General features: G+C 43.3%; 4 protein-coding genes across 4 annotated transcripts; 3 read left to right on the plus strand and 1 right to left on the minus strand.

Moving 5' to 3' along the window:
- Positions 1–2,641: 2,641 nt before the first annotated feature.
- LOC128304556 (uncharacterized) lies at positions 2,642–4,770 on the plus strand. The gene is made up of 3 exons (XM_053041747.1): positions 2,642–2,666; positions 3,247–3,571; positions 3,643–4,770. The coding sequence occupies exons 1-3, from the start codon at positions 2,642–2,644 to the stop codon at positions 4,589–4,591; spliced, it is 1,299 nt and encodes a 432-aa protein (XP_052897707.1). The 3' UTR covers positions 4,592–4,770.
- Positions 4,771–7,660: 2,890 nt separating this feature from the next.
- Positions 7,661–9,777, plus strand: LOC128304515 (uncharacterized). Its single transcript, XM_053041709.1, has 3 exons — positions 7,661–7,685; positions 8,266–8,590; positions 8,662–9,777. Exons 1-3 carry the CDS (start codon positions 7,661–7,663, stop codon positions 9,608–9,610), a joined length of 1,299 nt encoding a protein of 432 aa, XP_052897669.1. The 3' UTR covers positions 9,611–9,777.
- A 3,331-nt stretch (positions 9,778–13,108) lies between these two features.
- Positions 13,109–17,096, plus strand: LOC128304197 (uncharacterized). The gene is made up of 3 exons (XM_053041357.1): positions 13,109–13,303; positions 15,716–16,040; positions 16,112–17,096. Exons 1-3 carry the CDS (start codon positions 13,261–13,263, stop codon positions 17,094–17,096), a joined length of 1,353 nt encoding a protein of 450 aa, XP_052897317.1. The 5' UTR covers positions 13,109–13,260.
- Positions 17,097–17,373: 277 nt separating this feature from the next.
- Positions 17,374–23,740, minus strand: LOC128303096 (uncharacterized). The gene is made up of 10 exons (XM_053039949.1): positions 23,126–23,740; positions 22,917–23,044; positions 22,669–22,805; positions 21,518–22,151; positions 21,261–21,399; positions 19,221–19,844; positions 19,007–19,134; positions 18,795–18,931; positions 17,870–18,470; positions 17,374–17,797 (listed from the first exon to the last, which is right to left on the minus strand). Exons 1-10 carry the CDS (start codon positions 23,738–23,740, stop codon positions 17,506–17,508), a joined length of 3,435 nt encoding a protein of 1,144 aa, XP_052895909.1. The 3' UTR covers positions 17,374–17,505.
- Between the last annotated feature and the right edge of the window lie 301 nt (positions 23,741–24,041).

Genomic DNA, 24,041 nt, shown 5'->3' on the forward strand with positions numbered 1-24,041 from the left:
AGCAGACTCGTGTTCCGTGAGCTGAGAGCTGCTCACTGATGAGAGCGTTTCCATAGTGCCTCACGGAAACAGAATGCGCTTTGTAAACGAAGGAAAGAGAAGATGCGCTTTGGACGCAACACGGAGAAGCCCAATTACATTGAGAAGAAAATTGGAAAAGCGTCATTCTCCAGTTTTGGTGTGCGAGCGTCACTGGCAGGTATTTGTGCATTTGTGAATGAGCGTAGTATTTTTCCCGATCACCCGTGCCCATGACTGGTTTACGTGGGCTAGGTCGTGTCCGTTTCCCAACCAACATACCTCCGAAGGCATGGCACGATGGTGGTATGCAACAGTTGTGAAGCAACCCGGAGTGAAAAAACTTACCCGTTTCCCACTTGTGGACGATTTTCATTCAAACTGGTTTCTTGCTGGTTTGTTTATTTGGATCGGAAAGCATAATGGATGTGGAAAGAAGACCCTTTTCATACCCCTGTGTCGTGGGTAGGTGTTAAATAGAGAGAATTTTACACAGAATATGATGATAACAACATTCGAAGAAACGACCCAATCGAAATACCGACTGTAAATGTTCGTTTAAAGTGTCATGTGGATTGGACGAGGAATTTGTATCATGAAGAAAAACAATCATTCTTTATGCTATGACAATGATTTCCTAACGCTAAACAGTTGAACCAGGATACCTCTGTGCGCGTGTTCCATGTACTATGAAGGGACTCTAATTTCTTATGATTTCTTATGAAGTGTTATGGTTTTTTTGTAAAATAGTAGTGAACGTGGAAATTTTTTTTCGTTTTCGTTCGTGACAGAACTTTCTCTTTGTCGTATGTCGTCGAATTCTTAGTTTAAAAATCGTCGTCTACTTACATACTCTACTACGACTTTGCAGCTAACGCTGATCTAGACTTTTTAGCACTAGATTCCTAGACTACTTCTCATTTCGTCGGCGTCAATGTTACGAGGAATTGGTGTTCCTCCTCCCTATCACCTATTTCTGAAGCTTAACAATAACAAATAAATGAGGAGTAATTCAATGCACAGATCCTTTGAAGTTTCTCACACATACCAATATTGATTTGTCTGTCGAGTCTGTTTGCTCGAGTTGTTTTAGTTTGGTATCATTAATTTTACACATTATTTTGTACTCTCATTTGCCCACTGAGGGCTGGTATGCAACAATCTTGTATAGAAGGGTAGTACGCAACTGGGCTGTATGCGAAATGGGCTTGCATACAAATAATGCAATTGCAGTGGAAAATTTCACGTTTAAGGTAGAAAACAAAGAATGATTTATGCACAGATTAGTAAATGGTGTAAATACACAGGCATATGATCTTGTATCAATTGAACGAATGCAGTTAAACAAACTACCTCATCCCGAATGGTCAATGCGTGACTGAATTCTATTCTAAATAGTTTAATCTCGCCTACTTTCACACTGCAAGGAAATAGAACAAGGAAATGCTTTACGTTGCAAACACCAAGAACACTATTGTTGTGTACACCTTGGTCACGTACGCAGCCAGTTCATTACTCGTAGCTGTCTGGGAACCGACAGCATCCGATGTGCCGCGGACTGCTCGTGCGAACCGGCTCTTCTGGTTTGTGCGTCTGCTGTAGACAGTCGTTTACGTTATCGTGTGTGTTTTATAATAGTTATTAAACGAGTTGTCCGAGAGTGTTTTTATCGAAGTGACGACACAACAAAAAGGACCTTAAAACTTGGCAAATATTGGTTCAATTTGCTGTCTTTTAAGATTACTTACTAACAAGGTGGAAAAATTCTACTCATTCAGATACTACAGTCTTCCACAGCCTGCGTGCTCGTTGTATGTATACAACTATGCATAAATATTCCATCCAGTAATCAAATGGCAAAATTTAGTAGCTGGACCTTATTACGCAAGTTTCTAGCGCCTTCGTGGGAGGTTTTCTACTTCTGAGTCGGCACGAATAAATCAGAACTTTGCTTAAGCTCTTCTCAAAGTGGCTCCAGAGCGACGTTGTGGGATGTTTCATCCCGCATCCAGCTACGCAGCCATAAAGTGATAAATGCAATTAATAAAGTGTGCATTCGATGTATACCAACGATGTTTGACCAAGCTTCCCTTTCAAATTGAAATCGGTAGAGTAAACGTATTCCGGTGGCGTTCGTTTAACAACAAACAGGAATACAAGGAAAGGAATACATGTAATATGCACTCAAACTCTCCAAAGGACCACTTTCAACAGGGACGTGGGGCATATTTTCGTTAAGGCAAGTTGCAATTCCAGATCGATTTTGGAACAGTGGATGATCTTGAAAAGGGCCATGGGAAAATGTTACTTGATCCTCTTATTGATAATTTTGCAACTTCTCTCTCTCTCTCTCTCTCTCTCTTTCGTAATGTAATGGCGGTGTTTGGATGATGAATCTCGCGTTATTTGCTCACCATCACGCTCGTTCGTCGGGTTTCGACGCGTCCATCAGGTCGGGTTCTCGACGCGTTCACCATCCGTCGCTGTTTTATACAATTTCGGTCCTCCGACGGTTGTAGACTTGTCCGCGTATGCGCTCTGTTTGCAGCTGTTTAAGTATTAAAGCAAATCCACTAAAAGCGTATGTGTATAGTGCTATAAACTTTAGTTGCATTTGTTAATGATGGAGCTTACGGAGGAGGAGAAAGGTAAGCGACGGAAGTATTTTTCTTCGTGAAAGTGAAAATGCATACAGATGAAAAGCGGACGGTAAAGACGTGGGGCACTTTGTTATTATGAACGGAACTCGTAAAACTGAATATTCACTGAATAGTTTTTGTGGTAAATCTTTAGAGCTCCCCAACTCAATTTAAAGATCTTGTTCTGTTATACGAATGATCCACGTCCAAAAGGAATGAATCTCCCATCACTCATGAAGCGATATATTGTTGTTCGTACAAATTTTATATGAGCAAAGACGAATGAGGTTTTAGACAACTTTGACATCTCGATCGTGCTTTGTTGCATCTTTGCTACACTGCTCATGATTGCATAATTCGTTTTCATATAATTCTCATTATTTCTTTCTATAATTATTCGTATCTTTACTATAATATCTCGTTAAGGAATTTGCTAGTTAGGAGTTCTTTCCCAAACCAACTTAACTAGATGTTGTCATATATTGAAGAATTTGTCTCATAATTGAGATTTGGTCTGGAGATGTTATAAAGAATGGCGGTTTGTATAGTATCATTGTAATGATTCTTATTCCTTTCACTTTCATCACAGAGGCCAAGCAGTACTTCGTACATCTCTTTGCGGCCTTCAACAAACCATGCGATGTTGGAACTGGGGCGGATCTGGACACGCGCCTACCAGTCTGGTTCGACGAGGTCAAATTCAAACGTGGTCAAAAGTTCTACAGCGACAACCGGTTCGGTATCCTTCAAGCCAACTTCTGCAGTCTGTTAGTACTGCTGACCGATCCGAGAGGAATTCTCATTCTGGAGCACACGAACAAGACGAGTACGATGGAGACTGCCCGCAAGCGGTACATATCCACGTTACTGCACATGAGCGATTGGTACGAGTGTGAGCTGGTGCCGGGATCAAAGTAATTATTGACTCGCTTTACGTGACTTACACATAGCTTTGTTAATACTATGAATTGAATTATTGTTTCAGATCATGGAAATCCCTTTCGCAGGTACGCCGTATGCATCTGAGTGCTTCAAATAGCGCCAAAAAGCGTAACCTAGGGTTCATCAGTCAACCGGATATAGCAGTCACCACGTTTGGCTTTATGGGATTCCCATTGGTGCGACCGCATCTGCTCGGCATTCGCTATAACAATCGCGAGGATCGCGAAGCATTCGTGCACTTTTGGGCCGTGATCGGATTTATGCTCGGTGTTCAGGATGAACACAACATGTGTCTGTTCCGGCTGGAGGTGGTCGAGATGATCTGTCACGTTGTGATACGCTACGTATTCGTACCTTCGCTCCAGTTCGAAACACAGCTGCTACGCCACATGATGGGAGCCATCGTGGACGCAATCGTGCCTTACATGCCGTTTCTCTCGTACGAAAGCATCATGTTTTTGACGCGTCGCCTAGTTGGCATTCCCGGCTATCAGTACGCGTTGGACTTGCAAAAGGAGTACATCTGCCGACCGTTGCTAACGAAGGAGGAAGTGGATGCAATACTCGAGCACATATCACCGCGGGACGGTTTCCGCCAGATGGAGGCGATGTATCGTGCGATATTCACAAATAAGCTGCGGCTGTACACGGTTAAGGAGCTGTCGGAGCTGACAGTAGTGACAGGAACCAAGCTCCCTGTTGAAGAGGAGGGCAACCATTCGCAACATCAAAAATCTTCCGTACATCAGTTGCGAGAGTTGTTGGGCTTGAAACACAACCAAGAGTTGGTGGAGACGACGGTTGAGGATGAGCACGAGTGGAACACGTACAGGAATGATAGCAAGCTAAAGCTCTTGCCTGATCGCGATCAAGCTTTCGTACGTTTGACGATACAGTGTATTAATTTATGTTACACCACAATTGGACGCTTCGTAAGCGAAATGGCCCTATCGTTCCTTATTTACCGATTGAAGCGTCTGCATGGAAAGTGAGCGATCAGTACAAACAAACAACGAACAGCAGGGTCATGGAACAGCAATGTAGTATATACGATAGCGATACGATACGATACGATAGCTAAGTATATACGATAGCATATAGCTTCTATCTAAAGGTTTTTACGTCATGGGACATAGAACGAAACAGGGAACAAGAGTGATCTAAAGCAATAAAATGACATATTTTTTTACGCACTGGTTCTGAAAGAGCATGATTTGAGAAAAAGTGTATATTTTTACCACAAGTACCAGCTTGCATAAAGGCTTTGCTTATTTGAAGTGTAGAGCTATCGTAAATTGTCAGACATTTGATATCTGTTGTCCAATGTCCGATACCAAGTTTTATGAAGTGTAAACATTTTTAAAATAATTGGGTTGAAGTTTAGATTTAACTTTATTAATATTCTCCCACCATCGGTGAGCAGACTCGTGTTCGGTGAGCTGAGAGCTGCTCACTAATGAGAGCGTTTCCATGGTGCCTCACGGAAACAGAATGCGCTTTGTAAACGAAGGGAAGAGAAGATGCGCTTTGGACGCAACACGGAGAAGCCCAATTACATTGAGAAGAAAATTGGAAAAGCGTCATTCTCCAGTTTTGGTGTGCGAGCGTCACTGGCAGGTATTTGTGCATTTGTGAATGAGCGTAGTATTTTTCCCGATCACCCGTGCCCATGACTGGTTCACGTGGGCTAGGTCGTGTCCGTTTCCAAACCAACATACCTCCGAAGGCATGGCACGATGGTGGTATGCAACAGTTGTGAAGCAACCCGGAGTGAAAAAACTTACCCGTTTCCCACTTGTGGACGATTTTCATTCAAACTGGTTTCTTGCTGGTTTGTTTATTTGGATCGGAAAGCATAATGGATGTGGAAAGAAGACCCTTTTCATACCCCTGTGTCGTGGGTAGGTGTTAAATAGAGAGAATTTTACACAGAATAAGATGTTAACAACATTCGAAGAAACGACTCAATCGAAATATCGACTGTAAATGTTCGTTTAAAATGTCATGTGGATTGGACGAGGAATTTGTATCATGAAGAAAAACAATCCTTCTTTATGCTATGACAATGATTTCCTAACGCTAAACAGTTGAACCAGGATACCTCTGTGCGCGTGTTCCATGTACTATGAAGGGACTCTAATTTCTTATGATTTCTTATGAAGTGTTATGGTTTTTTTGTAAAATAGTAGTGAACGTGGAAATTTTTTTTCGTTTTCGTTCGTGACAGAACTTTCTCTTTGTCGTATGTCGTCGAATTCTTAGTTTAAAAATCGTCGTCTACTTACATACTCTACTACGACTTTGCAGCTAACGCTGATCTAGACTTTTTAGCACTAGATTCCAAGACTACTTCTCATTTCGTCGGCGTCAAAGTTACGAGGAATTGGTGTTCCTCCTCCCTATCACCTATTTCTGAAGCTTAACAATAACAAATAAATGAGGAGTAATTCAATGCACAGATCCTTTGAAGTTTCTCACACATACCAATATTGATTTGTCTGTCGAGTCTGTTTGCTCGAGTTGTTTTAGTTTGGTATCATTAATTTTACACATTATTTTGTACTCTCATTTGCCCACTGTGGACTGGTATGCAACAATCTTGTATAGAAGGGTAGTACGCAACTGGGCTGTATGCGAAATGGGCTTGCATACAAATAATGCAATTGCAGTGGAAAATTTCACGTTTAAGGTAGAAAACAAAGAATGATTTATGCACAGATTATTAAATGGAGTAAATACACAGGCATATGATCTTGTATCAATTGAACGAATGCAGTTAAACAAACTACCTCATCCCGAATGGTCAATGCGTGACTGAATTCTATTCTAAATAGTTTAATCTCGCCTACTTTCACACTGCAAGGAAATAGAACAAGGAAATGCTTTACGTTGCAAACACCAAGAACACTATTGTTGTGTACACCTTGGTCACGTACGCAGCCAGTTCATTACTCGTAGCTGTCTGGGAACCGACAGCATCCGATGTGCCGCGGACTGCTCGTGCGAACCGGCTCTTCTGGTTTGTGCGTCTGCTGTAGACAGTCGTTTACGTTATCGTGTGTGTTTTATAATAGTTATTAAACGAGTTGTCCGAGAGTGTTTTTATCGAAGTGACGACACAACAAAAAGGACCTTAAAACTTGGCAAATATTGGTTCAATTTGCTGTCTTTTAAGATTACTTACTAACAAGGTGGAAAAATTCTACTCATTCAGATACTACAGTCTTCCACAGCCTGCGTGCTCGTTGTATGTATACAACTATGCATAAATATTCCATCCAGTAATCAAATGGCAAAATTTAGTAGCTGGACCTTATTACGCAAGTTTCTAGCGCCTTCGTGGGAGGTTTTCTACTTCTGAGTCGGCACGAATAAATCAGAACTTTGCTTAAGCTCTTCTCAAAGTGGCTCCAGAGCGACGTTGTGGGATGTTTCATCCCGCATCCAGCTACGCAGCCATAAAGTGATAAATGCAATTAATAAAGTGTGCATTCGATGTATACCAACGATGTTTGACCAAGCTTCCCTTTCAAATTGAAATCGGTAGAGTAAACGTATTCCGGTGGCGTTCGTTTAACAACAAACAGGAATACAAGGAAAGGAATACATGTAATATGCACTCAAACTCTCCAAAGGACCACTTTCAACAGGGGCGTTCGGTATATTTTCGTTAAGGCAAGTTGCAATTCCTGATCGATTTTGGAACAGTGGATGATCTTGAAAAGGGCCATGGGAAAATGTTACTTGATCCTCTTATTGATAATTTTGCAACTTCTCTCTCTCTCTCTCTCTCTCTCTCTTTCGTAATGTAATGGCGGTGTTTGGATGATGAATCTCGCGTTATTTGCTCACCATCACGCTCGTTCGTCGGGTTTCGACGCGTCCATCAGGTCGGGTTCTCGACGCGTTCACCATCCGTCGCTGTTTTATACAATTTCGGTCCTCCGACGGTTGTAGACTTGTCCGCGTATGCGCTCTGTTTGCAGCTGTTTAAGTATTAAAGCAAATCCACTAAAAGCGTATGTGTATAGTGCTATAAACTTTAGTTGCATTTGTTAATGATGGAGCTTACGGAGGAGGAGAAAGGTAAGCGACGGAAGTATTTTTCTTCGTGAAAGTGAAAATGCATACAGATGAAAAGCGGACGGTAAAGACGTGGGGCACTTTGTTATTATGAACGGAACTCGTAAAACTGAATATTCACTGAATAGTTTTTGTGGTAAATCTTTAGAGCTCCCCAACTCAATTTAAAGATCTTGTTCTGTTATACGAATGATCCACGTCCAAAAGGAATGAATCTCCCATCACTCATGAAGCGATATATTGTTGTTCGTACAAATTTTATATGAGCAAAGACGAATTAGGTTTTAGACAACTTTGACATCTCGATCGTGCTTTGTTGCATCTTTGCTACACTCCTCATGATTGCATAATTCCTTTTCATATTATTCTCGTCATTTCTTTCTATAATTATTCGTATCTTTACTATAATATCTCGTTGAGGAATTTGCTGGTTAGGAGTTCTTTCCCAAACCAACTTAACTAGATGTTGTCATATATTGAAGAATTTGTCTCATAATTGAGATTTGGTCTGGAGATGTTATAAAGAATGGCGGTTTGTATAGTATCATTGTAATGATTCTTATTCCTTTCACTTTCATCACAGAGGCCAAGCAGTACTTCGTACATCTCTTTGCGGCTTTCAACAAACCATGCGATGTTGGAACTGGGGCGGATCTGGACACGCGCCTACCAGTCTGGTTCGACGAGGTCAAATTCAAACGTGGTCAAAAGTTCTACAGCGACAACCGGTTCGGTATCCTTCAAGCCAACTTCTGCAGTCTGTTAGTACTGCTGGCCGATCCGAAAGGGCTCCGCATTCTGGAGCACACGAACAAGTCGAGTACGACGGAGACTGCCCGCAAGCGGTACATATCCACGTTTCTACACATGAGCGATTGGTACGAGTGTGAGCTGGTGCCGGGATCAAAGTAATTATTGACTCGCTTTACGTGACTTACACATAGCTTTGTTAATACTATGAATTGAATTATTGTTTCAGATCATGGAAATCCCTTTCGCAGGTACGCCGTATGCATCTGAGTGCTTCAAATAGCGCCAAAAAGCGTAACCTAGGGTTCATCAGTCAACCGGAAATGGCACGCACCACGTTTGGCTTTATGGGATTCCCATTGGTGCGACCGCATCTGCTCGGCATTCGCTATAACAATCGCGAGGATCGCGAAGCATTCGTGCACTTTTGGGCCGTGATCGTATTTATGCTCGGTGTTCAGGATGAACACAACATGTGTCTGTTTCGGCTGGAGGTGGTCGAGATGATCTGTCACGTTGTGATACGCTACGTATTCGTACCTTCGCTCCAGCTCGAAACAAAGCTGCTACGCCACATGATGGGAGCCATCGTGAACGCGTTCATGCCTTACATGCCATTTCTCTCGTACGAAAGCATCATGTTTTTGACGTGTCGCCTAGTTGGCATTCCCGGCTATCAGTACGCGCTGGACTTGCAAAAGGAGTACATCTGCCGACCGTTGCTAACGAAGGAGGAAGTGGATGCAATACTCGAGCACATATCACCGCGGGACGGTTTCCGCCAGATGGAGGCGATGTATCGTGCGATATTCACAAATAAGCTGCGGCTGTACACGGTTAAGGAGCTGTCGGAGCTGACAGTAGTGACAGGAACCAAGCTCCCTGTTGAAGAGGAGGGCAACCATTCGCAACATCAAAAATCTTCCGTACATCAGTTGCGAGAGTTGTTGGGCTTGAAACACAACCAAGAGTTGGTGGAGACGACGGTTGAGGATGAGCACGAGTGGAACACGTACAGGAATGATAGCAAGCTAAAGCTCTTGCCTGATCGCGATCAAGCTTTCGTACGTTTGACGATACAGTGTATTAATTTATGTTACACCACAATTGGACGCTTCGTAAGCGAAATGGCCCTATCGTTCCTTATTTACCGATTGAAGCGTCTGCATGGAAAGTGAGCGATCAGTACAAACAAACAACGAACAGCAGGGTCATGGAACAGCAATGTAGTATATACGATAGCGATACGATACGATACGATAGCTAAGTATATACGATAGCATATAGCTTCTATCTAAAGGTTTTTACGTCATGGGACATAGAACGAAACAGGGAACAAGAGTGATCTAAAGCAATAAAATGACATATTTTTTTACGCACTGGTTCTGAAAGAGCATGATTTGAGAAAAAGTGTATATTTTTACCACAAGTACCAGCTTGCATAAAGGCTTTGCTTATTTGAAGTGTAGAGCTATCGTAAATTGTCAGACATTTGATATCTGTTGTCCAATGTCCGATACCAAGTTTTATGAAGTGTAAACATTTTTAAAATAATTGGGTTGAAGTTTAGATTTAACTTTATTAATATTCTCCCACCATCGGTGAGCAGACTCGTGTTCGGTGAGCTGAGAGCTGCTCACTAATGAGAGCGTTTCCATGGTGCCTCACGGAAACAGAATGCGCTTTGTAAACGAAGGGAAGAGAAGATGCGCTTTGGACGCAACACGGAGAAGCCCAATTACATTGAGAAGAAAATTGGAAAAGCGTCATTCTCCAGTTTTGGTGTGCGAGCGTCACTGGCAGGTATTTGTGCATTTGTGAATGAGCGTAGTATTTTTCCCGATCACCCGTGCCCATGACTGGTTCACGTGGGCTAGGTCGTGTCCGTTTCCAAACCAACATACCTCCGAAGGCATGGCACGATGGTGGTATGCAACAGTTGTGAAGCAACCCGGAGTGAAAAAACTTACCCGTTTCCCACTTGTGGACGATTTTCATTCAAACTGGTTTCTTGCTGGTTTGTTTATTTGGATCGGAAAGCATAATGGATGTGGAAAGAAGACCCTTTTCATACCCCTGTGTCGTGGGTAGGTGTTAAATAGAGAGAATTTTACACAGAATAAGATGTTAACAACATTCGAAGAAACGACTCAATCGAAATATCGACTGTAAATGTTCGTTTAAAATGTCATGTGGATTGGACGAGGAATTTGTATCATGAAGAAAAACAATCCTTCTTTATGCTATGACAATGATTTCCTAACGCTAAACAGTTGAACCAGGATACCTCTGTGCGCGTGTTCCATGTACTATGAAGGGACTCTAATTTCTTATGATTTCTTATGAAGTGTTATGGTTTTTTTGTAAAATAGTAGTGAACGTGGAAATTTTTTTTCGTTTTCGTTCGTGACAGAACTTTCTCTTTGTCGTATGTCGTCGAATTCTTAGTTTAAAAATCGTCGTCTACTTACATACTCTACTACGACTTTGCAGCTAACGCTGATCTAGACTTTTTAGCACTAGATTCCAAGACTACTTCTCATTTCGTCGGCGTCAAAGTTACGAGGAATTGGTGTTCCTCCTCCCTATCACCTATTTCTGAAGCTTAACAATAACAAATAAATGAGGAGTAATTCAATGCACAGATCCTTTGAAGTTTCTCACACATACCAATATTGATGTGTCTGTCGAGTCTGTTTGCTCGAGTTGTTTTAGTTTGGTATCATTAATTTTACACATTATTTTGTACTCTCATTTGCCCACTGTGGACTGGTATGCAACAATCTTGTATAGAAGGGTAGTACGCAACTGGGCTGTATGCGAAATGGGCTTGCATACAAATAATACAATTGCAGTGGAAAATTTCACGTTTAAGGTAGAAAACAAAGAATGATTTATGCACAGATTATTAAATGGAGTAAATACACAGGCATATGATCTTGTATCAATTGAACGAATGCAGTTAAACAAACTATCTCATCCCGAATGGTCAATGCGTGACTGAATTCTATTCTAAATAGTTTAATCTCGCTCACTTCCACACTGCCATGTATTGATAACAAATCGTACGCTGCGTTGTTGTTCATGTTGACAACGGAACTAGTTACCCGTAATCATAGTTTGCAGTTGTGCACGTTAGAACAAGGAAATGATTCACGTTGCAAACACCAAGAACACTATCAACTGTCCTCCGAGACCACCGAGTCATTGACATGGCACGTATATGTAATTTATACCCAAGTGCTCAGTTTTGGATTCTAGCTAGCACTAACTATTCACTGATCGGCTGCACCACTAGGCGCAATTGCAGCTAGCGTTTTCATTCTCGAACCGGTTTATCTCAATGTGTCAGTAGAACGGCGCGCATTATTGGCTAGCCGGCTCGCCTTGCCATGCCACGCGTTTAATGTCGGATAAATAAGGATGAAAAATAAATGCAACCCCTCTACTAACTGAAACACAGCTCGCCGGCGATCTCAATGAACTTGAGCTTGACGCCTTCGCAGGGCTACCTTGGATAAGCGGTTTAGTTCCTGTTGACCTTTCCCTGCATTACACGACGCATCGTTCAGAAATGGCGAGTAAAAGAGAAACGGTTAGCTGCATATCTTTTCACCCTCTCGGATCAACAACGGTTTTATGATTTCGGGTGAAATTGTTGTCGCCCACAACGTACATCACATTTGAGGTTTATGGAGTGAAAAGGACCTGAAAAATTGGCAAATAATGGTTCAATTTGCTGTCTTTTAAGATTACTTACTAACAAGGTGGAAAAATTCTACTCATTTAGATACTACAGTCTTCCACAGTCTGCGTGCTCGTTGTATGTATACAACTATGAATAAATATTCCATCCAGTAATCAAATGGCAATATTTAGTAGCTGGACTTTATTTCGCAAGCTTCTTGCACCTTTGCGGGAGGTTTTCTACTTCTGAGACGGCACGAATAAATTATAACTTTGCTTAAGCTCTTCTCAAAGTGGCTCCAGAGCGACGTTGTGGGATGTTTAATCCCGCATCCAGTTACGCAGCCATAAAGTGATAAATGCAATAAACAAAGTGTGCATTCGATGTATACCAACGATGTTTGACCAAGCTTCCCTTTCAATTTAAAATCGGTAGAGTAAACGTATTCCGGTGGCGTTCGTTAAACAACAAACAGGAATACAAGGAAAGGAATACATGTAATATGCACTCAAACTCTCCAAAGGACCACTTTCAACAGGGGCGTGCGGCATATTTTCGTTAAGGCAAGTTGCAATTCCTGATCGATTTTGGAACAGTGGATGATCTTGAAAAGGGCCATGGGAAAATGTTACTTGATCCTCTTATTGATAATTTTGCAACTTCTCTCTCTCTCTCTCTCTCTCTCTCTCTCTCTCTCTCTCTCTCTTTCGTAATGTAATGGCGGTGTTTGGATGATGATTGCGTCTTGCGTTATTTGCTCACCATCACGCTCGTTCGTTCTAGGTCGGGTTCTCGACGCGTTCACCATCCGTCGGTGTTTTATACAAGTTCGGTCCTCCGACGGTTGTAGACTTGTCCGCGTATGCGCTCTGTTTGCAGCTGGTTAAGTATTACAACAATTCCACCAAAAGCGTATGTGTTTGGTGCTATAAACTTTCGTTCCATTTGTTTGAATTGTTATAAAAGTAATAAAAGTTTGCGAGTGTGTGACGGTGCGAGCAAAACGGGTTTTGTTGCAAACAGTTGCGAAATTTGGAACAATCTTTAGTTATTTCTGTTGTGTGGTTGATGTAACGAAACTGGCTGACAGTGACCGTGTGAATCAATAGAGAACTCTATAGGGAAGACAGATACCACACGATGACCGTCCCACCGGTGATGGAGCTTACGGAGGAGGAGAAAGGTAGGCGACGGGGAGTGTTTTTCTTCGTGAAAGTGAAAATGCATCCTGATGAAAAGCGGACGGTAAAGATGTGGGGCACTTTGTTATTATGCAAAACTGAAATCTCACCGGTCGGGATCCTTGTCAAAACTGCTCGAAATTTTCCCCTGTACGTACGTTTTCCACCATTCGTGCGATTCTGCGCAGTCGGTCAGAAGTGTCACATTCAAAGGCGAAGCGTTGTTTTCCTTTGTTCGAGTAGCGTATGGACCGTTTGCAATGATTTTTCACAACAACGTGTGAAATGGCAATCTCGTCAGTTGACGCGTGTTTGTATCGAATAATAAAAATCCAAACGTTTAAAAATACGCAAGCTCACTGACAATTAGCGCTCAGCTCAGTAGGGAAAGTGTAGGAAAATTGAAGATTTCCTCCACACGCCATCTGTAACGCAGCACGCTATGAATCTAGAAAACCCCGGTCTGAGAACACAATTAAATGGCTCTACTTAACGTTCATTCTACAAACACTCATGCTAATCGCAACGATCGGGCGCTAAATAGTGAGCTCGTCTTCTTTGTCCATCCACCGCCACTGTGCACTAGTGTTGGGTGTAAACGAAAAAAAACAATAATAATTACATTTAAATGAGCATGTAAGCGATCCGTAACGGTGGCTAAAACCGGCCGATTTGGTTCAGTAAGCTTGATGCATATTTAATTGAGACGTTTCGTTTGAATTATTTTATGTTTTCGCTAAGCAGGGAACACGAAACTTCTACAAACGTTTGTCAATATTTGTTTTACTAGTAAATCGGTTTAGATTTAGCGTAGGACAGTTGAATGCATTAGAAAATAGTTTCAAACATCCGATCGAAGCAAATGCTGCACTTGACCTCAAATATATCGAATTCGGGTTCGGCGTATAATCGACGGCGATAGTTTAATCAGTTAGCGTAAAAATAACCAGCTTGATAATGTATGATGATAAGATTGTGCACGTCAATATGTGTGGTATCGTTTAGTTCACGTGTTGGGGTGGCAAACTCACTCATCTTGTAAGCTTCCCTTTGCATTGTCGTATCTACCAGTCAGACACGCCGCGGGAAGCCTACGATCGATTCGAGCTAAGCACGAACCCTCCCTCGAACGAATACACAAGGTGTAGCGTTCTTATGTAAGCTCGCACTGATCAGCTCGACAAACCTGGGCTCCATTGTATTGAAGGGATCGGGGTTCATACACAATATAAATGATCCAGCAATTTTTATGAGCAGCAAGAAAAAAAAACGCCCTGTCTTACCGACCCTGTTGCGATTTACCCAACGGGGTGTAGTTACTCCTCTGGATGCGAGCGAGATGTGAAAAGAAGTTGCTGATTTTGTGTGGTTTTGAATTCTCATTCCTTACTTCTCCTGTCACACTGTGCTGTCCACTTCAGAATCGTAATTTTTGAAGATCGACACGGAAAGCTTGTTGCCAAGAATAGCACACGATCATGTTGGTGAGCATGACGAAAGGGATTTGGGAAGTAGCGGAGGTTCTAATGAGCTTTTCGGTGTACGAGACGGTTGAAGTGGAATGTTCTCTCCAACCGCAAGCAAAGATGATTCTGGCGAAATCTCAATGGGGGTTGTTGTGCGTAGAAAATAGGGGTTGAAATTAATCGTTCGGATGGGAATGAGGATGCGAATATCCGCTCCGTTCATAGGGTGGTTCGTTGTGATGGTAAAAGGTAGTGAGCGATTGCTGTTAATCGAATTTATAAACAATATAAATGAAAACAGTCGATTGTCTGCAAACATATCGACTTCCTTGTTTGAAACGCAATGATATTATTTTTTCAATAATTTAAACTGGTCCAGGAATACAATTAATCTCTTATTATCCAAAGAAATCATTCATCTCTAATGGATGGCTTCCATTGTCCGGTGTCATATTGCAAGAAGTTGCAAAAATGTTACGAAGTCCATCAATGTTTTTGTGGTAAATTCTTTAGAACTCCCGAACTCAATTTAAAGATCTTAGTCTGTTATACGAATGATCCACGTCCAAAAGGAACGAATCTCCCATCACTCATGAAGCGATATATTGTTGTTCGTACAAATTTTATATGAGCAAAGACGAATTAGGTTTTAGACAACTTTGACATCTCGATCGTGCTTTGTTGCATCTTTGCTACACTCCTCATGATTGCATAATTCCTTTTCATATTATTCTCGTCATTTCTTTCTATAATTATTCGTATCTTTACTATAATATCTCGTTGAGGAATTTGCTGGTTAGGAGTTCTTTCCCAAACCAACTTAACTAGATGTTGTCATATATTGAAGAATTTGTCTCATAATTGAGATTTGGTCTGGAGATGTTATAAAGAATGGCGGTTTGTATAGTATCATTGTAATGATTCTTATTCCTTTCACTTTCATCACAGAGGCCAAGCAGTACTTCGTACATCTCTTTGCGGCTTTCAACAAACCATGCGATGTTGGAACTGGGGCGGATCTGGACACGCGCCTACCAGTCTGGTTCGACGAGGTCAAATTCAAACGTGGTCAAAAGTTCTACAGCGACAACCGGTTCGGTATCCTTCAAGCCAACTTCTGCAGTCTGTTAGTACTGCTGGCCGATCCGAAAGGGCTCCGCATTCTGGAGCACACGAACAAGTCGAGTACGACGGAGACTGCCCGCAAGCGGTACATATCCACGTTTCTACACATGAGCGATTGGTACGAGTGTGAGCTGGTGCCGGGATCAAAGTAATTATTGACTCGCTTTACGTGACTTACACATAGCTTTGTTAATACTATGAATTGAATTATTGTTTCAGATCATGGAAATCCCTTTCGCAGGTACGCCGTATGCATCTGAGTGCTTCAAATAGCGCCAAAAAGCGTAACCTAGGGTTCATCAGTCAACCGGAAATGGCACTCACCACGTTTGGCTTTATGGGATTCCCATTGGTGCGACCGCATCTGCTCGGCATTCGCTATAACAATCGCGAGGATCGCGAAGCATTCGTGCACTTTTGGGCCGTGATCGGATTTATGCTCGGTGTTCAGGATGAACACAACATGTGTCTGTTTCGGCTGGAGGTGGTCGAGATGATCTGTCACGTTGTGATACGCTACGTATTCGTACCTTCGCTCCAGCTCGAAACACAGCTGCTACGCCACATGATGGGAGCCATCGTGAACGCGTTCATGCCTTACATGCCATTTCTCTCGTACGAAAGCATCATGTTTTTGACGCGTCGCCTAGTTGGCATTCCCGGTTATCAGTACGCGCTGGACTTGCAAAAGGAGTACATCTGCCGACCGTTGCTAACGAAGGAGGAACTGGATGCAACACTCGAGTACATAACACCGCGAGACGGTTATCGCCAGGTGGAGGCGATGTATCGTGCGATATTCACAAATAAGCTGCGGCTGTACACGGTTAAGGAGCTGCCGGATGAGATCAACCAGAACTACGTGGACACAGTACTGACAGGAACCAACGGTACATACACACAGCTCCCTGTTGAAGAGGAGGGCAACCATTCGCAACATCAAAAATCTTCCGTACATCAGTTGCGAGAGTTGTTGGGCTTGAAACACAACCAAGAGTTGGTGGAGACGACGGTTGAAGATGAGCACGAGTGGAACACGTACAGGAATGATAGCAAGCTAAAGCTCTTGCCTGATCGCGATCAAACCAACGTACGGTTGACGATACAGTGTCTTAATTTATGTTACACCACAATTGGACGCTTCACAAACGAAATGGCCCTATCGTTCATTCTTTATCGATTGAAGCGTATGCATGGAAAGTGAGCGATCAGTACAAACAAACAACGAACAGCAGGGTCATGGAACAGCAATGTAATGAGTGCTAAGTATATACGATAGCATATAGCTTCTATCTAAAGGTTTTACGTCATGGGACATAGAACGAAACAGGGAACAAGAGTGATCTAAAGCAATAAAATGACATATTTTTTACGCACAGGTTCTGAAAGAGCATGATTTGAGAAAAAGTGTATATTTTTACCACAAGTACCAGCTTGCATAAAGGCTTTGCTTATTTAAAGTGTAGAGCTATCGTAAATTGTCAGACATTTGATATCTGTTTGTCCAATGTCATGTACTGAATGCCTTAGATGCTATTCTAACGTCTGGAAGTTACCTTACTCCGCTAACTGCTACGAAACCACCGGTTATCACAAAAATGTTCTTCCTGCTGTCAACAGTGACTCGTTTGATGAGTTTCTAGTAGCTTTCGCCAAAAGTACGCTCGTTCCCTGCACGGATCGATCAGCATTTTCGGCTGCACATTGATCTCGAGACAGTCGAGCTGGAAGTTCTTCGAGCCATCGCGAGGAATTTTCCCTACTGGGTGCCACTGCACATCCACCACGTCGCGCGAATCGACTGACGGATCTCCATGCTTGGCAAAACTGGTCCACAGTGCTACGAAATTATCACGCACTCGACATTCATCACTTGAAGGTGTAAAGTTTGGTAAAAACATAGGACTGTGATAGAGAAACCAAGCAAGATCATTAGTATCTGACTGTTAAGCAATGCAATGATCGGTCGATACTTACTTGAACATGTACATCAAATCGTCACCGTGGCATGCACCCGTAACGGTCGCACTGGAGAACAACCGCTTCAGCAAACTAAACCGACCGTCGTACGTGAAGCGGTAATGGTAGTGCCGAAGGTTCGGCTGATATTTGGCCAACCATTCGGCGTTAATGGCGGAATCCATCATGAAGATCACATCCGTGAACAGGTGCTTGATCTGATCGGTCGACCACGCGGACGGTGGTTCGTCGGAGAAGTAAAACTGGCGTATCCTGTTCGTCACCTCGGTCCGCTCCGTGGGTGTCAGATGACGGAATAGCTTTGCCGTCAAGCGACCGGGAAGATGTCGTATGTCTTCCGCGTGCGTCTTGCTTCGTAAAATGTACAGTCCGAGGATGCCTTCCGCATCGTTGCAGCCCTCCAGTAGGGGCATACGGAGTGTGTCATACGATTTAAGTAGCACTTCTGGAGCTTGATGAATGATTGAGTGCTCCGTTAGCGCTTGCTCCACGACTGGGAGAAAGATGAAAACAAGATCTGCCTTTTTTTCTGCACCCTTTCCGAGGGCTTTACGCTGGTGAGTGGCTAATAGTTTTGCTGGAACTTGTTGCAGGGTTTCTGTAAAATAAACGTGTCATAGAGAGGTATGAATAGGTACGTTAATTGAGAAATTGTTAACTATTAAACTGCTTAACTTTGAGTAAGATACTATATGCAAAAAATATTAGCATCCCTACATTTACTGTGAGTAGTTTTTCGTTGTTAGCGACGCATACATGGAAAAGTTTGCCCCACTGAACAGGTTAATCTACAAACTGTCATTATAAGGAGAATCCATTTTTTGCATCGTAAAGGAACCTGTTTCAAAGCTAATTTGCATCAAGTGCCTTAATCGAAATGCCTGGAAGCAAAACAAACAAAACCATGCATCTTGAAACCTACCTAGCGCGCCCTGTTGACTTGTTCCGCTGTACCCAAAATGACGCGCCAGATTGAAGGCCATCTCTAGGGGGTTTGCCTGCATAAAAGAGCTCGAGCAGACGACCCCACTCTGGCAGATAACTCGATGAAAATATTTCCTGCGTGAGATGGAAAGTTTGTTAGCAACGATCTTATAAACCGCGATCGAGAAAGTTGTTCCGGTCGAAAGATACCTTGAGTTAGGTGAGAGCATGTGCAGATACGCCGAGAAACTGCCAGCACTTTCACCGAACAGCGTTACATTGGTTGGATCGCCGCCGAAGCATGTAATATTTTGATTGATCCAACGGAGTGCCATCAGCTGAAGAGGAAAAGAAAAATGTGGAATGCATGATCCCGTGCCCGTGAAGGTCAGATTTTCGTAACCAATCGCTACGAAGCGCTTACTTGATCTTTAAGACCCGCGTTTCCCTCGATGCCGGCTTCGGGGAGATAAAGAAACCCAAACGGACCCAGGCGATAGTTGATGGTGACGACGAGTACTTCGCGTTGCAAAAAGTACTCCGGATTGTAGAACAGACTGCTACCACTTCCACATACGAAACCTCCACCGTGTAAAAACACCATCACTGGTAGTCCGTTTGCTTTGCTCGGTGTTTCTTCCCCATCCGCTGGAAGATGGGGTGTGTAGACATTCAAGTAGAGTCCACTTTCCGAACCAAACACAAAACCAGAGAAGAAATCGAGCTGAATAAAGTCGCTCCGTTCCGCATAACAGTTCAGAACAGGTTTCCGGAACCGTTCCAAAGGAATTGGAGCCTTAAAGCGTAGCTTCCCAACTGGGGATTCTGCGTACGGCACTCCCTTGAAGTAATAGTAACGAGCGCCATTGGGAAGGCGGGCTGAAATACCACGCAGATGACCCTGCCGTACGGTGACGACCGGACAGTCCCGTGGAGGACGCAGTCGCACGTGGAGATGATACAACAGGAACGCGATGACCCCTCTTCCTAATCGCACCACCGCTAGCACGTACTGCCACAAATTGTTCCATTCCACCATCGTACCAATCTATCTCGCGTATACGCACCGAAGCATGTACGCATTAGACGAGCGATCTTCGGTGTGGAACGGGTACACACGCACTTGCTTCGACCGCGACCGATCAGCTGGCAGTTTACCAACAAACTGACGGACAAACAAACCACACTGACCGACTGACTGACTGACTGGCCCTCGCCTAGAGAAGGGTGTGTACAGACGGTAGATTTGTTTGTCCCGCGAATGGTGGCGCTTCGTTCAAAATGCGTTCGCGGCAGTGGTACTCAACCGAATAAATGACCTTTTAAAAATTAATTTAAATAGTACATTTGTTTTTGTACAATTTGAATGCGAATGTGAGGGGAGTGTGGAAAATATACTGAAGTTTAATGGAAAAATATTTATATCGTAGGCATGAATGAAATGCTTCTGTAATTTTATCCGAAATTGAATTAAATAATGGTCTTCCTCAACAAAAAACATAGCTTATTTAAAAAAGGTAAATATTCTAATCAAAATACAAAGTTCATTATGTTTCAGCAACTACTAATTGCTTAAGTCATTTAATCAAATATTTGCGTGATTGTGAGTACATTTTAAATATAATAATCTAAAGGTCTTTATTCCACAGGCAAATTGATAAGCCTCCAGGTTTAGTTCAGGATAGTTTGTAGAAACATTTCTTTTTATGTTTTTCTATATGACTATTACTTATTAATTATTTTACACACTACACTTTGATGGCCTGAGCATCCCTGGCAGCAATGAAATTTATTTCTTGGGTGGGGAGCTGAAAAAACAAATCTTGAACGCATACAAATGCAGCCCGTTCAACGCCACCGTGGCTCCACTGTGCGTAAACACACCGATGTGCGCTTGAGCATTGGGTATGTTTTGTGGATTGTCTACAACACTTCAAGAAATATATTTGTTATATTAAAAGTTCATCTAACAAAACTTCGTATACGTTCCTTGTGGAAGAAAAATAAACAACCTTTATTCATTTTATAGTTTTACATTACTTTGGGTAAAACCGCTTTTAACAATATCTCTTAAAAATGATGCTGATTTAAAAAATCAGCTGAAATAGCAAAACGTTTAAAACATTCTGTGTGACATGCATTTGTGATTGATTTGTTTTAAACCGCGTCAAATAATGCGCCAATATATGCGCCAACAAAGAAATATACGAACAGTTAGATAAATATTTGAATAATAGCAGAACGTAAAAAAAAGGCCAGCTTGTTATATAATTTCACACCAGACATTTATTTGGTGAGCTGTTTTACACGAATTAGCACCTCGCTGTTAATATCACCGTGTATCCCCAAAAAAGTTGACACCCTACTGGCACGTTGGATGAACTTCGCGTTACAGATAGCCGGAACGATACTTTTTCAACAGACCTCGCCACAACTGTATCCGCCCTCCGCCCGGGTTTCGTACCATTCGCGGTACGGTGTTAATCTCTAGACAGTCCAGCTGGAAGTCATCCGAATCGCGTGCAATCTTTCGAACTGGTTCCCACCGCACCGGTACCAAATCGGAGGGCACGTCACGGGTTGGATCGCCATACTTTGCGAAACTGGTCCAGAGAGCAATGAAGATGTCTCGCACACGACACTCGGGGCTATTTGCGGGCAGTTTCGGCAGGAAGCCAGGACTGTGGATGAAACATTTGGGAATGGTTATAGCAAGACCACCATGAAACTACACCGATCTTGTTCGGATTTAAGATAACGTACTTGAACATATACAGCGTATCATCGCCATGGCAAGCGCCGCGCACGTTGGAAAGCATAAAGATGCGTTTGAGTAAACTAAACTGACCATCATACGTGAAGCGATAGTGAAAGTGGGGCGCATTGGGCTGAAACTTTGCCAACCATTCGGCACTGGTGACCGAGTTTGTGATGAACGTGTTATCGGACATGACATCGCGCATATTATCGATCGTGCGTTCGCTTACGGGACGATCACCAAAGTAGAACTGCTGGATCTCGCGTCCTACGACACCTCGGTCCAGCTCAGGGGACCTGCCCAACAACACCGGCACGAACCGTTCCGGTGTCTTACCGAACGACTTCCATCGTTTGCCCAAGGTGCGCAGGGCCAAAATACCTTCGCCATCATTGCATCCTTCCATCAATGGCATTCGCAGCGTATCGTAGGACTTTAGGATATCCCTAGGGTGTTGCGTTATGATACTGTCATCTGTCTGGCGCTGTTCGATCACCGGGCGGAAGATAAAAATTAGGGCCAGCAGCTTCTCTGCCTCGCTGATCGCTTCGTTTTGGTGTTTCGCCAGTTCCGCTGCTGGCACCTTTTCGAGTGTTTCTGGAGAAGTAAAAGGGAGGCCACTGATTAATGGTTGCGGACGCTAACAAAACACGTGACACGCGTCGGTGAGTGATGTTTCCATTTTTTTGTTACAATTTGTAGTGGCACTGCTAGAGGATCTTCAAACGATCATTTATCAACCTAACACAATGAGAGAGCCTGAACATTGGCGAACGAGCATAGACTTCAAAAGAGATTGTCGACTTCAAATGGACGTAATAAAGGTTAATTGTTTTGCTGTTGTATTGGCTGTCTCGTTAACATCTTTAGAAATGATGTACTCTTTCAACCGATGAGTCTTTCAGTTGAAACCAATGTATGATCACTCTAGGATCTTTTCTACCTTACATTAAAATGAAACATTATTTCTTAGACTTTTTCATGTGACATATCTTGAAAATCTACGTTATGTTAGTAAAGCCATACTATCAGCCATCACTAAAGCCATCTTATCAAACAGTTTATCGAAGATCTCACCAACCGGCAGCTAGACATAATACATCTCCATACTCACCAAGCACGCCCTGATCGGTGTCACCGGTGTAGCCGAAAAATCGCGCCAGTTTGCGTGCCTTCACTTCCGGCTCCACCTGAAAGAACGAGTCCGTAACGGCCACACCACTCTGGCATATCGCTCGATGGATGTACTTCCTAAAAAAATCCCACACACAAGCGCCAAAGGTTAAACACGTCGGGCGATAGTGGCGATAACCGATGCTTCATGCAAATACTTAGTCATCGTGTCGATTGGCGAACGCTTACCTCGAGTTCGGCGATAGGTAGTGTAAATATGTCGACATGCTGCCGGCACTTTCGCCAAACAATGTTACATTATCCGGATTGCCACCGAACTGAGCAATGTTTTCATTTACCCATTTCAGTGCGAGCAGCTATCGGTGGGAAAACAAACAACCCCGTAACGGTTATTATTCGTTGACACTTTCCATTTCATGCGCTTCACGACACCGTACCTGATCTTTGATGCCCGCATTTCCCGGGATGCCCGCGGACGGAAGGCAGAGAAATCCGAGCGGCCCGAGCCGATAGTTGATGGTGACGATGACCACATCCTGTTGGATGAAGTATTCCGGATTGTAGAACAGACTGCTACCACTGCCGCTCATGAAGCCACCGCCATGGATGTACACCATCACTGGTAGCCGAGGAACTCCTTTGGTTGTGTCGGCTTCGCCGGGTAGTCGGGGTGTAAACACGTTTAGGTAGAGGCACGATTCGACACCACTGACAACCGGTGAGAAGAAATCTTTCTGCACTCCATTGGCCCGCTCAGCGTAACAATCAACGACAGGTTTGCGGAACCGTTCCAGAGCAACCGGTGGCCTGAAGCGTAGCTTCCCAACCGGTGGCTCAGCGTACGGGATGCCCTTGAAGTAATGGAACTGGCCCCCATTCGGCAAGGTCGAGGTAACGCCTCGAACCTTACCCTGCTTCACACTAACCACTGGACGAACGGACGGTGGCCAGAAACGTATCCATTTGTGTTGCACCACGAATAGAAGCAATCCGCACGCAATGCGTAACAGCGTACTGACAAAATCGAACAGAACACGTGCCCTGGTTAACATCGTACCTTTTTTTTACCTACAAAACGTTCAAACACCAATCCACGAAACCCGGCAACGATCGGATCAGTTCCGTGTGCGCGGTAAAGTAGAACTAATCGCGAAAAATCCGCGTCTTTGCGCGCGAACGTATTGACAACGTTCGCAGCGCTGCCGGGGAGAGGGACACATACATGAACACTGCCGTATATGTTGTACAACACATCGGGAGCCACAGTATCTTATCACGGGAGCACTGGTAGTGCTTCATTGAACAGACCCCGTACCGATCCAGTCCCGAGACATTGTGGACGAAGCGCCGTAG

Source organism: Anopheles moucheti, chromosome 3, assembly GCF_943734755.1.
Source record: "Anopheles moucheti chromosome 3, idAnoMoucSN_F20_07, whole genome shotgun sequence".
In the NCBI taxonomy this organism is placed as follows: Eukaryota; Metazoa; Arthropoda; class Insecta; order Diptera; family Culicidae; genus Anopheles; species Anopheles moucheti.

Bases quoted from the DNA above. Each gene is read 5' to 3' on its own strand.
- LOC128304556 (XM_053041747.1), top strand. From the start codon at position 2,642: ATGGAGCTTACGGAGGAGGAGAAAG. The intron at 2,667-3,246 runs GTAAGCGACGGA...CTTTCATCACAG, and splicing joins GCTTACGGAGGAGGAGAAAG to AGGCCAAGCAGTACTTCGTA. The intron at 3,572-3,642 runs GTAATTATTGAC...TTATTGTTTCAG, and splicing joins GAGCTGGTGCCGGGATCAAA to ATCATGGAAATCCCTTTCGC.
- LOC128304515 (XM_053041709.1), top strand. From the start codon at position 7,661: ATGGAGCTTACGGAGGAGGAGAAAG. The intron at 7,686-8,265 runs GTAAGCGACGGA...CTTTCATCACAG, and splicing joins GCTTACGGAGGAGGAGAAAG to AGGCCAAGCAGTACTTCGTA. The intron at 8,591-8,661 runs GTAATTATTGAC...TTATTGTTTCAG, and splicing joins GAGCTGGTGCCGGGATCAAA to ATCATGGAAATCCCTTTCGC.
- LOC128304197 (XM_053041357.1), top strand. From the start codon at position 13,261: ATGACCGTCCCACCGGTGATGGAGCTTACGGAGGAGGAGAAAG. The intron at 13,304-15,715 runs GTAGGCGACGGG...CTTTCATCACAG, and splicing joins GCTTACGGAGGAGGAGAAAG to AGGCCAAGCAGTACTTCGTA. The intron at 16,041-16,111 runs GTAATTATTGAC...TTATTGTTTCAG, and splicing joins GAGCTGGTGCCGGGATCAAA to ATCATGGAAATCCCTTTCGC.
- LOC128303096 (XM_053039949.1), bottom strand. From the start codon at position 23,740: ATGTTAACCAGGGCACGTGTTCTGTTCGATTTTGTCAGTACGCTGTTA. The intron at 23,045-23,125 runs GTACGGTGTCGT...TCCCACCGATAG, and splicing joins ATGCGGGCATCAAAGATCAG to CTGCTCGCACTGAAATGGGT. The intron at 19,845-21,260 runs GTACGAAACCCG...TACGCGAGATAG, and splicing joins TTAACACCGTACCGCGAATG to ATTGGTACGATGGTGGAATG.